Genomic DNA, 12,813 nt, shown 5'->3' with positions numbered 1-12,813 from the left:
CAATCCCAATCGCCCAATTCAGCACACCACCATTCCCACCCCACCGCGGTTTTCCCCCCTTGGTGTCCATACGTCCGTTCTTTACATCTGTGTCTCAACTTCTGCCCTGCAAACTGGCTCATCTGTACCATTTTTCTAGGTTTCACATACATGCGTTAATATACGATATTTGTTTTTCTCTTTCTGACTTACTTCACTCTGTATGACAGTCTCTAGATCGTCCATGTCTCAACAAATGACTCAATTTTGTTCCTTTTTATGGCTGAGTAATATTCCATTGTATATATGTGCCACATCTTCTTTATCCATTTGTCTGTTGATAGGCATTTAGGTTGCTTCCATGACCTGGCTATTGTAAATAGTGCTGCAGTGAACATTGGGGTGCATGTGTCTTTTTAAATTTTGGTTTTCTCTGGGTATATACCCAGTAGTGGGATTGCTGGATCATATGGTAATTCTATTTTTAGTTTGTTAAGGAACCTCCATACTGTTCTCCATAGTGGCTGTATCATTTTACATTCCCAAAAACAGTTCAAGAGGGTTCCCTTTTCTCCGCACCCTCTCCAGCATTTGTTGTTTGTAGATTTTCTGATGATGCCTATTCTAAGTGGTGTGAGGTGATACCTCATTGTAGTTTTGATTTGCATTTCTCTAATAATTAGTGATGTTGAGCAGCTTTTCTGCCAATTTTTGTGTTGGGTTGTTTGTTTCTTTAATATTGAGCTGCATGAGCTGTTTATATATTTTGGAGATTAATCCTTTGTCTGTTGATTTGTTTGCAAATATTTTCTCCCATTCTGAGGGTTGTCTTTTCATCTTGTTTATGGTTTCCTTTGCTGTGCAAAAGCTTTTAAGTTTCATTAGGTCCCATTTGTTTATTTTTGTTTTTATTTCCATTACTCTAGGAGGTGGATCAAAAAAGATCTTGCTGTGATTTATGTCAAAGAGTGTTCTTCCTGTGTTATCCTCTAAGAGTTTTATAGTGTCCAGTCTTACATTTAGGTCTTTAATCCATTTTGAGTTTATTTTTGTGTATGGTGTTAGGGAATGTTCTAATTTCATTCTTTTACATATAGCTGTACAGTTTTCCCAGCACCACTTATTGAAGAGACTGTCTTTTCTCCATTGTATATCCTTGTCTCCTTTGTCATAGATTAGTTGACCATAGGTGCATGGGTTTATCTCTGGGCTTTCTATCCTGTTCCATTGATCTATATTTTTGTTTTTGTGCCAGTACCATATTGTCTCAATTACTGTAGGTTTGTAGTATAGTCTGAAGTCAGGGAGTCTGATTCTTCCAGCTCCTTTTTTTTCCCTCAAGATTGCTTTGGGTATTCGGGGTCTTTTGTGTCTCCATAAAAATTTTAAGATTTTTTTTGTTCTAGTTCTGTAAAAAATGCCATTGGTAATTTGATAGGGATTGCATTGAATCTGTAGATTGCTTTGGGTAGTATAGTCATTTTCACAATATTGATTCTTCCAGTCCAAGAACATGGTATATCTCTCCATCTGTTTGTGTTATCTTTGATTTCTTTCATCAGTGTCTTATAGTTCTGAGTACAGATCTTTTACCTCCTTAGGTAGGTTTATTCCTAGGTATTTTATTCTTTTTGTTGCAATGGTGAATGGGATTGTTTTCTTAATTTCTATTTCTGATCTTTCCTTGTAAGTGTATAGGAATGCAAGAGATATCTGTGCATTAATTTTGTATCCTGCAACTTTACCAAATTCATTGATTAGCTCTAGAAGTTTTCTGGTGGCATTTTTAGGATTCCCTATGTATAGTATCATGTCATCTGCACACAGTGACAGTTTTACTTCTTCTTTTCCAATCTGTATTCCTTTATTTCTTTTTCTTCTCTGATTGCTGTGGCTAGGACTTCCAACACTATGTTGAATAATAGTGGTGGGAGTGGACATCCTTGTCTTGTTCCTGATCTTAGAGGAAATGCTTTCAGTTTTTCACCATTGAGAATGATGTTTGCTGTGGGTTTGTCATATATGGCCTTTATTATGTTGAGGTAGGTTCTCTCTATGCCCACTTTCTGCAGAGTTTTTATCATAAATGGGTGTTGAATTTTGTCAAAAGCTTTTTCTGCATCTATTGAGATGATCATATGGTTTTTATTCTGCAATTTGTTAATATGGTGTATCACATTGATTGACTTGCGTATATTGAAGAATCCTTGCATCCCTGAGGTAAATCCCACTTGATCGTGGTGTATTATCCTTTTAATGTGCTGTTGGATTCTGTTTGCTAGTATTTTGTTGAGGATTTTTGCATCGATATTCATCAGTGATATTGGTCTGTAATTTTCTTTTTTGGTAGTATCTCTGTCTGGTTTTGGTATCAGGGTGATGGTCGCCTCATAAAATGAGTTTGGGAGTATTCCTTCCTCTGCAATTTTTTGGAAGAGTTTGAGAAGGATGGGTGTTAGCTCTTCTCTAAATGTCTGATAGAATTCACCTGTGAAGCCATCTGATCCTGGATTTTTGTTTGTTGGAAGATTTTTAATCACAGTTTCGATTTCATTACTTGTGATTGGTCTGTTCATATATTCTGTTTTTTCCTGGTTCAGTCTTGGAAAGTTATACCTTTCTAAGAATTTGTCCATTTCTTCCAGGTTGTCCATTTTATTGGCATAGAGTTGCTTGTAGTAGTCTCTTAGGATGCTTTGTATTTCTGCGGTGTCTGTTGTAACTTCTCTTTTTTCATTTCTAATTTTATTGATTTGTGTCTTCTCCCTCTTTTTCTTGATGAGTCTAATGGTTTATCAATTTTGTTTATCTTCTCAAAGAACCAACTTTTAGTTTTTTTTTTTTTCAGCTTTTAGTTTTATTGATCTTTGCTATTGTTTCTTTGTTTCTATTTCATTTATTTCTGCTCTGTTCTTTATGGTTTCTTTCCTTCTACTAACTTCGGGTTTTGTTTGTTCTTCTTTCTCTAGTTCCTTTAGGTGTAAGGTTAGGTTGTTTATTTGAGATTTTTCTTGTTTCTTGCGGTAGAATTGTATTGCTGTAAACTACCCTCTTTGAACTGCTTTTGCTGCATCCCATAGGTTTTGGATCATCGTGTTTTTGTTGTCATTTGTGTCTAGGTATTTTTTGATTTCCTCTTTGATTTCTTCAGTGATCTCTTGGTTATTTAGTAACTTATTGTTTAGCCTCCATGTGTTTGTATTTTTTACGTTTTTTTCCCCTGTAATTGATTTCTCATTGTTGTCAGAGAAGATGCTTGATATGATTTCAGTTTTCTTAAATTTACCGAGGCTTGATTTGTGACCCAAGATGTGATCTATCCTGGAGAATGTTCCGTGTGCAGTTGAGAAGAAAGTGTAATATGCTGTTTTTGGATGGAATGTCCTATAAATATCAATGAAATCTATCTGGTCTCTTGTGTCATTTAAAGCTTGTGTTTCCTTGTTAATTTTCTGTCTGGATGATCTGCCCATTAGTGTAAGTGTGGTGTTAAAGTCCCCTAGTATTATTGTGTTACTGTTGATTTCCTCTTTTATAGCTGTTAGCATTTGCCTTATGTATTGAGGTCCTCCTATCTTGGGTGCATTTATATTTATAGTTGTTATATTTTCTTCTTGGATTGATCCCTTGATCATTATGTGTGTCCTTCTTTGTCTCTTGTCCATTCTTTACTTTAAAGTCTATTTTATCTGATGTGAGTATTGCTACTCCAGCTTTCTTTTGATTTCCATTTGCATGGAATATCTTTTTCCATCACCTCACTTTCAGTCTGTATGTGTCCCTAGGTCTGAAGTGGGTCTCTTGTAGACAGCATATATATGGGTCTTCTTTTTGTATCCATTCAGCGAGCCTGTGTCTTTTGGGTGGAGCATTTAATCCATTCACATTTAAGGTAATTATTGATATGTATGTTTCTGTTACCATTTTCTTAATTGTTTTGGGGTGTTTCTTTGTAGGTACTTTTCTTCTCTTGTGTTTCTCACTTAGAGAAGTTCCTTTAGCATTTGCTGTAGAGCTGGTTTGGTGGTGCCGAATTCTCTTAGCTTTTTCTTGTCTGTAAAGCTTTTGATTTCTCCATCAAATCTGAATGAGATCCTTGCTAGGTAGAGTAATCTTGGTTGTAGCGTCTTCCTTTTCATCACTTTAAATATATTGTGCCCCCCCCCACTTCTGGCCTGTAGAGTTTCTGCGGGAAATCAGCTGTTACCCTTATGGGAGTTCCCTTGTATTTTATTTGTTGTTTTTCCCTTGTTGCTTTTAATAATTTTTCTGTGTCTTTTAATTTTTCTCAATTTGATTACTATGTGTCTTGGCATCTTTCTCCTTGGGTTTATCCTGCCTGGGACTCTCTGTGCTTCCTGGACTTGGGTGGCTATTTCCTGTCCCATGTTAGGGAAATTTTCGACTATAATCTCTTCAGATATTTTCTCGGGTCCTTTCTCTCTTTTTTCTCCTTCTGGGGCCCCTATAATGCGAATGTTTGTGCATTTAATGTTGTCCCGGAGGTCTCTTAGATTGTCTTCATTTATTTTTTTCTTTTTTCTGTTTCACGGCAGTGAATTCCACCATTCTGTCTTCCAAGTCACTTATCCGTTCTTCTGCCTTAGTTATTCTGCTATTGATTCCTTCTAGTGTATTTTTCTTTTCAGTTCTTGTATTGTTCATCTCTGTGTGTTTGTTCTTTAATTCTTCTAGGTCTTCGTTAAACATTTCTTGCACCTTCTCGGTCTTTGCCTCCATTCTTTTTCCGATGTCCTGGATCATCTTCACTATCATTATTCTAAATTCTTTTTCTGGAAGGTTGCCTATCTCCACTTCGTTTAGTTGTTTTTCTGGGATTTTGTCTTGTTCCTTCATCTGGTGCATAGTCCTCTGCCTTTTCATTTTGTCTTTCTGTGAATGTGGTTTTCACTGCACGGGCTGCAGGACTGTAGTTCTTCTTGCTTCTGCTGTCTGCCCCCTGGTGGATGAGGCTATCTAAGAGGCTTGTGCAAGCTTCCTGATGGGAGGGACTGGTGGTGGGTAGAGCTGGGAGTTGCTCTGGTGGGCAGAGCTCTGTAAAACTTTAATGTGCTTGTCTGCTGATGGGTAGGGCTGGGTTCCCTCCCTGTTGGTTGTTTGGTCTGAGGTGACCCAGCACTGGAGGTTACAGGTTCTTTGGTGGGGCTAATGGCGGACTCTGGGAGGGCTCACGCCAAGGAGTACTTCCCAGAATTTCTGCTGCCAGTGTCCTTGTCCTCACAGTGAGACACAGCAACCTCCTGCCTCTGCAGGAGACCCTCCAACACTAGCAGGTAGGTCTGGCTCCATCTCCTGTGCGGTCACTGCTCCTTCCCCTGGGTCCTGATGTGCACACTACTTTGTGTGTGCCCTCCAAGAGTGGAGTCTCTGTTTCCCCCAGTCCTGTCAAAGTCCTTCAGTCAAATCCCACTAGCCTTCAAAGTCTGATTATCTGCGAATTCCTCCTCCTGTTGCCAAACCCCCAGGTTGGGAAGCCTGACATGGGGCTCAGGACCTTCAATCCAGTGTGTGGACTTCTGTGGTGTAATTGTTCTCCAGTTTGTGAGTCACCCACCCAGCTGTTATGGGGTTTGATTTTACTGTGATTGTCCCTCCTACCGTCTCATTGCAGCTTCTCCTTTGTCTTTGGATGTGGGTTATCTTTGTTGGTGAGTTCCAGTGTCTTCCTGTCAATGATTGTTCAGCAGTTAGTTGTGATTCCAGTGTGCTCGCAACAAGGAGTGAGTGCACATCCTTTTATTCTGCCATCTTGAACCAGTCTGCCTTAAATGTAATGTTAAATGGTTGAATAATATTCTACTCAGTGCAGAAGGAAGAAACATTGATGGAGTACATACTGTGCCAGACATTGTGCACAGTGTTCTATTTTTGTCCCATTTTATCCCCATAGTAGTTCTGTATGATGGGTGTTATTATACCCATTTCATAGATGAGAAAAATTGAGACCTAGCTTAGTTTATTTCCACTTCATTAATTGACTTCTACTACATTCTATGTATGATTCTGAGTTCTGGAGATTCAAAGATGAGTGGGACATTGTCCCTCCTGTAAGGATTTCAGAAAATCTACAGGGGGCAGCGTATGAATATAGAGATAGTTTCAATACAGTATGCTGAGTGCAGTGACACAGAAGAGGAACACCTGACCTGGGTCAGAGCAGTTTTACCAGAGCAGTGCTTCTCAAACTTTAATGTGCATATGGAAGTACTGGGGGTTCTTGTTAAAATGCAGATTCTGATTTTGGGGTCTTCGGTGCGGTATGAGATTCTTCATTTCCAACAGGCTTCCAGGTGATGCTGATGCTGCTGGTCCACATTTTGGACTATTCTGAGTGGGAATATTATAGACAATGTAGGATTTGAACAGATACCAGTTAGCTGGGTAGAGAAATGGGGAAAGGTAATCTAGATAGGACAGCATGGGGCAAGGCATAGAAGCATAAAAAAATGTGTTAAATGGGTAGACTACTTATAATCTATAGCAGGTGTTGGCAAACTACAGCTTGCTGGGTGAATTCAGCCCACATAGCCTGTTTTTATATAGCCCATGTGCTAAGATAATTTTCACGTTTTTAAAGGGTTGTTAAAAAATACCAAAAAAACAAAAAAAAAACCCGAACAAAGAAGAACATATACCAGAGATGTAGAAAGTCTTAAATGTTTACAAGCTAGCCCTTTACAGAACATGCTTGCGATCTGTGTTGATGGTGGTTATTGGTGGAGTGTAAAATCTGCAGTAGGGCATGGCAGGAAATATGTTAGAGACAGTAGGCAGGGGTGATCACAGGGGACACAGAGGAGCTTGGCCTTTATCTTTGAGGTGATAGGGAGCTAGGCAGAGTTTAAAGAAGGGAGGTGAAAACAGTAGGATTTTGTCACTGATTTGATGTAAGGGAGTGGGGAAAAGGGTCCTGACATGGGTGAATGGTGTTGTTCCCAACTGAAATCCATAATTGGAGGAGAAGCCATTTGAAAGGTAGAGATGGTTCATTCATTTTTGCACATGTTGAGTTTGAGAGAGCACTGTAGGATACCCAGGCTTTCCAGAAGATAAGAGAGATCAATTCTCATTCAGTATTACTGCATCACTGTTTTGTTTAACTGTTACTATTTCATTTACACTTTTAAAGTACTTTCATGTAACGTGTACCTCCATACTCATTCATCTGAAAAAAACAGGTTGTTGAACAGCAGGTGTCTTGTAATCCCTTTCATGCAATGTGATGTGTGTGTGTGTAGAGCTGTCTGGAAAGATGCGTGCAGTATTTTCTACTGTTTTTCTATACAAAGCTATGTGTTTCGGGATTTAATAGACTTTTCTGGCCCAGGCTAGGAATTCACCATTGTTTACAACATTGTCAGCATTCTAATGAGAAGCAGCAGCATTAATTTCAAATAATTGGCTTATGTGGAAAATTAATAAATTGGTGACTAAGTTGTACGTACTTTGAGATGCTTATTGTTCAGTAAAATTAATATTCTGATATATTGAAATCCAAGAGTAATCAGATCACATCAATTAGTTTGTGTATGATAGTATGTGTGCAGTTTGCTTTAGTTCTGTATGCAAATATACTATACTCTTAAAGATTCCAGTTTTTGATTACTTATTCTAGTTTCATATAGAATAAATGGCATTTTATCCATACCCTTCTCCCTGGTAGTATCATGATTCTTGAAAGATACACTTTTGGCACTATAAAAGAATATTTCCGAAATTGACCTTTCAGTGTAAGTAACACAGGTACATACCTAAGTTTAAAAGTTATTTTTTTGCTATGAAATAATGTTTTAAAAATTCTTTATATAGATTGAATACCTGCTTAAGAAACTTACAGAAGCTATGGGAGGAGGTTGGCAACAAGAACAATTTGAAAATTATAAAATCAACTTTGATGACAGTAAAGATGGCCTTTCCGTGTGGGAACTGATTGAGCTTATTGGAAATGGACAGTTTAGCAAAGGCATGGATCGGCAGACAGTGTCCATGGCAATTAACGAGGTCTTTAATGAGCTTATATTAGATGTGCTGAAACAGGTAAGAGTCCTATAACACTATTTCTCCTTACCTTTAGAATTTGACATGTTTGAAATAAAACAAATTTGCATTACAAAGATGAGTCTAAGTCACTTACACTTTTACACTGATTGAGAACAGGAATAAAGTTTCTTATTTTCCCAGTCTTGTGTTAGGCTTTCATTGTAAAGAATTATAGTTAAGCATTGGGAAATTACTATTTTGAAATAACTGTTTAAATGATCACATTTCTAAACATTTTTAAAGTACTTTTATGTCACGTGTACATCCATACTTATTCATCTGAAAGATCCCATGGCATATTGTTCAGTGAAAAAAAGTTTGTTGAACAGTAGGTGTCTTGTCATCCCTTTCATGCAATGTGATTTGTGTTTGTAGAGCTGTCTGGAAGGATGAGTGCCAAGATGTTGATTGCCGCTGGATTGTGGGATTTCTGTGAATTTTATTTTATTCTTTGTTCTTTTCTTATTATTGGACTTACTATTATATATGTTTACACATGTTGATCTCTCTTTATATATATGATATATATTATTTTTATAAAATCATAAAAATATTCTTTCTTTTGGGGAAAAAAACCTTTATATAGTAAAGTTGTGTTTATCATATTAGATGATAAAGTTTGTTTTCTCAGCACCTGCATAGCATCTGATATACGTATGGAGGCTTAATGCTTATTAAGTAGAATTTATATATTTTTAGTGGATTAGATTAGATTTCCTACCTTATTACATTGAATAATAGCTCTGATTTGGGATTTCCTTACTTTGGTCCTTTCTTTGCTCTGTTAGGTGATATTGCTTTTGCTCTTTTCTCCAAATGGAGCCCATCAAAAAAATTAATTGAGGCTTAATTTGTGTAAGTTTTTGGTGCTGCAAAGAGTTATGAGACATGGTCTCTGTCTGAAGAGGATTTCCAGACAGATTAGGATGGCAGAATATAGAACTACAGATGAATTGCAGTATGAGATAGCTTTGGCTTAAATGTTCAAGGATTAGCAAACTGAACAAGTAATATGATTAGAACTTAGTGTAATAATCGAATGATACAGCCAAGATATTATCATATATTTAACGATGTATATAGTCTACCATAAGCTATCAGCACCTATAGATTTACTATTTAAAATGTGAGTTAGGGCTTCCCTGGTGGCGCAGTGGTTGAGAGTCTGCCCGCCGATGCAGGGGACACGGGTTCATGACCCAGTCCGGGAGGATCCCACATGCCGCGGAGCGGCTAGGCCTGTGAGCCATGGCCGCTGAGCCTGCGCGTCCGGAGCCTGTGCTCCACAACGGGAGAGGCCACAACAGTGAGAGGCCCGCGTACCACAAAAAAAAAAAAAAAAAAAAAAAAAGTGAGTTATTCTTGAATAGTACTGAAGGGCTTTGGCCTATAATAAATGTGTACTTTTGCTGAAGTAAAAGTTTTAATCATACACCTTTGATGCTGATGTATGGGAAGGAAGCACAGGGCTAGTAAGTGTGAGCATAGAAGCTATACTTAGCAGCCAGTAGCCTAACTACTGGTCCAGTTCTTTTTCTGCTCCTTTGGAGCAGAGTCATCCTCCAGAATTGTGAGGTCAGGCAGAGAGGTACTTTGGTGCCAGAGGGGGACTGGCTGAGAAGATATGCTTGGCCAAGTTGACTGATAGGTTTTAGCATTTTCATTGATGGAGGTCTAGATTTACTGAGAATCACTGTGAGGTCTAGGTCTAGATTTACTGAGAATCTCAGATCACTGTGTGTGTGCATGTGTTTGTTTTCTATTTTAAAGGGAACAGATAGAATAGTATAATGAACTCTCGTATACCCATCACCCAGCCCCAGGAACCACTGATACCTGGTTAATCCTCCCCGCCTACTTTGAGCTCTCCTGTCTTATCTTGACACAAATCCAGACATTTCATTTTATCTATAAATATTTCAGTAGGCATCCCTAAAAGATAAGGTATTAAAAAAAGAAACCCCACAATGCTGTTAACATCAGGGGGTCTTGCAGTCTCTTATCTGCATATAGCTTTTGGCGAGGTTGGGGGGTTTGGGTGGGGGGAGGAGATGTCTCTGAGTGTCTAAAATTCTATGTAAACTTTTATCTGCACATGCTTGCATGAATTTGACTGGGTATAGTGCCCTGCCTTTGTAGCTCTTCAAAGGGTTCATGATCCACAAAGGGCAAGAACCTTTGATATTCATGTATTAAAGGCCACACATCAGATAATGGAGTAGGCAAGAATGTCAAGGAAGAGGTATCAGCTCTTATAAATAAAAGGACAGGAGTTTATATCAGATTTAATCTTTCATAGGGTTACATGATGAAAAAAGGCCATAGACGGAAAAACTGGACTGAACGCTGGTTTGTACTAAAACCCAACATAATTTCTTACTATGTGAGTGAGGATCTGAAAGATAAGAAAGGAGACATTCTCTTGGATGAGAACTGCTGTGTGGAGGTAAGAGTCAACGGTTACCTCTTTCCAGTGCTGCCCCCTGCTGTTCAAGTAGTGTATCTTCTTCTAGACTCCAGAGCCTTAAAAATAATCTTAAAATTTACATTTCCAAAATAATACAGGTATACAGTAGCCATAGTTTCTGAACCAAAAAATTAGATACCTGACAAAATTTTTTTCTAATGTGAGTTAATTTTCTTATACTCGAGAATAAAATATAGGGATTAAATCTCATTTGTACATTGAAGGGATCATTTCTTGAATAAAATGGAGTCATAAATAAGAAAATAAAGCAAAAAAAAAAATTTAGTAAGAAAGTGTTTGAAATCATGAATATATCAGAAAACCTGGGCCATTTTGAGTGTAATAGATAAACCAAAAGAAGATGTGAGCATTGCCTTGGAATACTTAGGGTGACTTTCAGAATACTTTAGTCACAGCTGCTAATTCGGTTAAAGAAGTGAAGTCCTCAAGAACATAAAGTTTTGAGTTTTTAATTTATAGCTGAACTATTGCCACATCTGTATTTATTGAAGAACATTTAAAATACCTAAGATCTCACTCATAAATGATAATGTGTTTTGATGGTTGAAATGGTATGTATTAATGTCTTAGGGTGTGCAGTGCCCAGTAAGGGGTCTTCTTAGATTCAAGTAAACATGGAGACTCACAAGATTACCATAGGTCATACCAGTCTACTTATAAGGATATAGGACAAGAACCACAGCCTGCCAGCAACAATACCCCTGGTGCAAGGAAGGGAGAGACGCATCTGGAGGGTGTGGGAATCACCCTGGGTTAGAAGCCTCATATCCTATAGGAGTCAAGACCTATTGGAACAGTCCATGGGTATATCTTCCAGGGTTCCCTTAAGAGATGTGCTAAGGTACAAGGGTTGCTGTGCTCAGGAAAGCCCAAAGCATGGCCCATAAGGTGGTGTTGGTTCTCCCAGTCTAGGTGTAGTACACTAATCCAGGGTCATTTTTACCATAAGTACTGTTGCCTAGGGGGCAGCATTAGAAAATCAATAATATTCATTTATAGGTACTTCTTATATAAATAATTAAGATTGAACTTAATCTAAATACTTTAAAATAAAATTTTAAAGACTAATTTTGCTTTCTGTCTTAGTCCTTGCCTGACAAAGATGGAAAGAAATGCCTTTTTCTCATAAAATGTTTTGATAAGACCTTTGAAATCAGTGCTTCAGATAAGAAGAAGAAACAAGAGTGGATTCAGGGTAAGGTAATTTTTATTACTTGTCATGATATGACTTGAGAGCTCTTTCAGCTTTGGATCTCATTAAAGATACTCGACATTGTTTCCTCATTGTCTATAGTTATTTCTATGTGAAACAGTAGCTAGAAGAATAACAAAGTGAGAGGAGTTCCCAAAATTTTCATCAATTTCATTTGCCTGATGAATGTGTGGGAAAATTATAAACTGGACATTTTAGGTTTTTTTACTCTTACTATTTAAAGAACATGGAATTTCCCCTTTTAAGAACTATAAAGAATTTTAAAGTAGCCATTTTGAGTATTTCGTAACGTGTAAAACAAAAGAGGAATTGTGCAATAGCTTTTGAATACTTCAAGTAATTTTCAAGATCTGTTACTTTCACAAGAAATCACTAGTTTCAAATAATTATCTCAAGAATGCAAACTTCTGATTTAATAACTTTCAAACTAAAGTATTACTTCAAAATTAGTAAAGAATGAAACACTTTATGAGATTTTATTTTTAATCATGAAAGAGGATTCTGAATGTTATATTCTTGAACATAGGTAAAATTGTTTTATTGAAAATTATGGTCATTTTGATGTAGTTTAAGAGTTTGAGGCAAGTGTACCTGGGTCTGAATCCTCTCTCCTGGGCTTCTGGGGTTGAGTTAGGAATTCTCTAGCAGCTTTCTTCTTCTGTGGAATGGGGCAAATAACAGTATCGACCTCTCAGGTTGTTGTGAGGGTTCATAATTAGAAAATGAAGATATAGTTGCATATTTAAAAAATGACACATCATTGCAGAAATGTTTGTGACAGATTGCAAACAACTTAAACGTCCATTAATTGGGGAGTGGTTGAACAGATTATGGTACAGCTACACAGTGGAGAATTGTGCAGTACTGTGCAGTATGTACTGATATGGAAAGCTCTCCAAGGCTCTGAAGAGTGTTATGCCAACATTTGTGTCAACAGAAGATGGAGAACGTATATACATGTTTATTTCTATATGCTTAAAGTATCTCAGGAAAGATGCACAGAAACTGTTAGCATTAGTTGCTAGTGGAGTGGAGAACTCAGTACTGGGGGATAGGAGTAGGAGCGAGACTT

General features: G+C 37.6%; 1 protein-coding gene across 2 annotated transcripts in view; it reads left to right on the top strand.

Annotated features, from left to right (window-relative positions):
* The window catches only part of SWAP70 (switching B cell complex subunit SWAP70), a 79,246-nt gene that overhangs the window by 50,743 nt on the left and 15,690 nt on the right, over positions 1-12,813 (top strand). For both annotated transcript variants that reach the window (XM_067749934.1, XM_067749933.1), the window contains exons 4-6: positions 7,810-8,037; positions 10,340-10,486; positions 11,615-11,723. In XM_067749934.1, coding sequence (XP_067606035.1) covers positions 7,810-8,037; positions 10,340-10,486; positions 11,615-11,723 — 484 coding nt within the window. The remainder of the gene's footprint in view (positions 1-7,809; positions 8,038-10,339; positions 10,487-11,614; positions 11,724-12,813) is intronic.

This window comes from Pseudorca crassidens, chromosome 9, assembly GCF_039906515.1.
Source record: "Pseudorca crassidens isolate mPseCra1 chromosome 9, mPseCra1.hap1, whole genome shotgun sequence".
Classification (NCBI taxonomy): domain Eukaryota; kingdom Metazoa; phylum Chordata; class Mammalia; order Artiodactyla; family Delphinidae; genus Pseudorca; species Pseudorca crassidens.
This window is presented reverse-complemented; position numbering and strand designations above follow the sequence as displayed.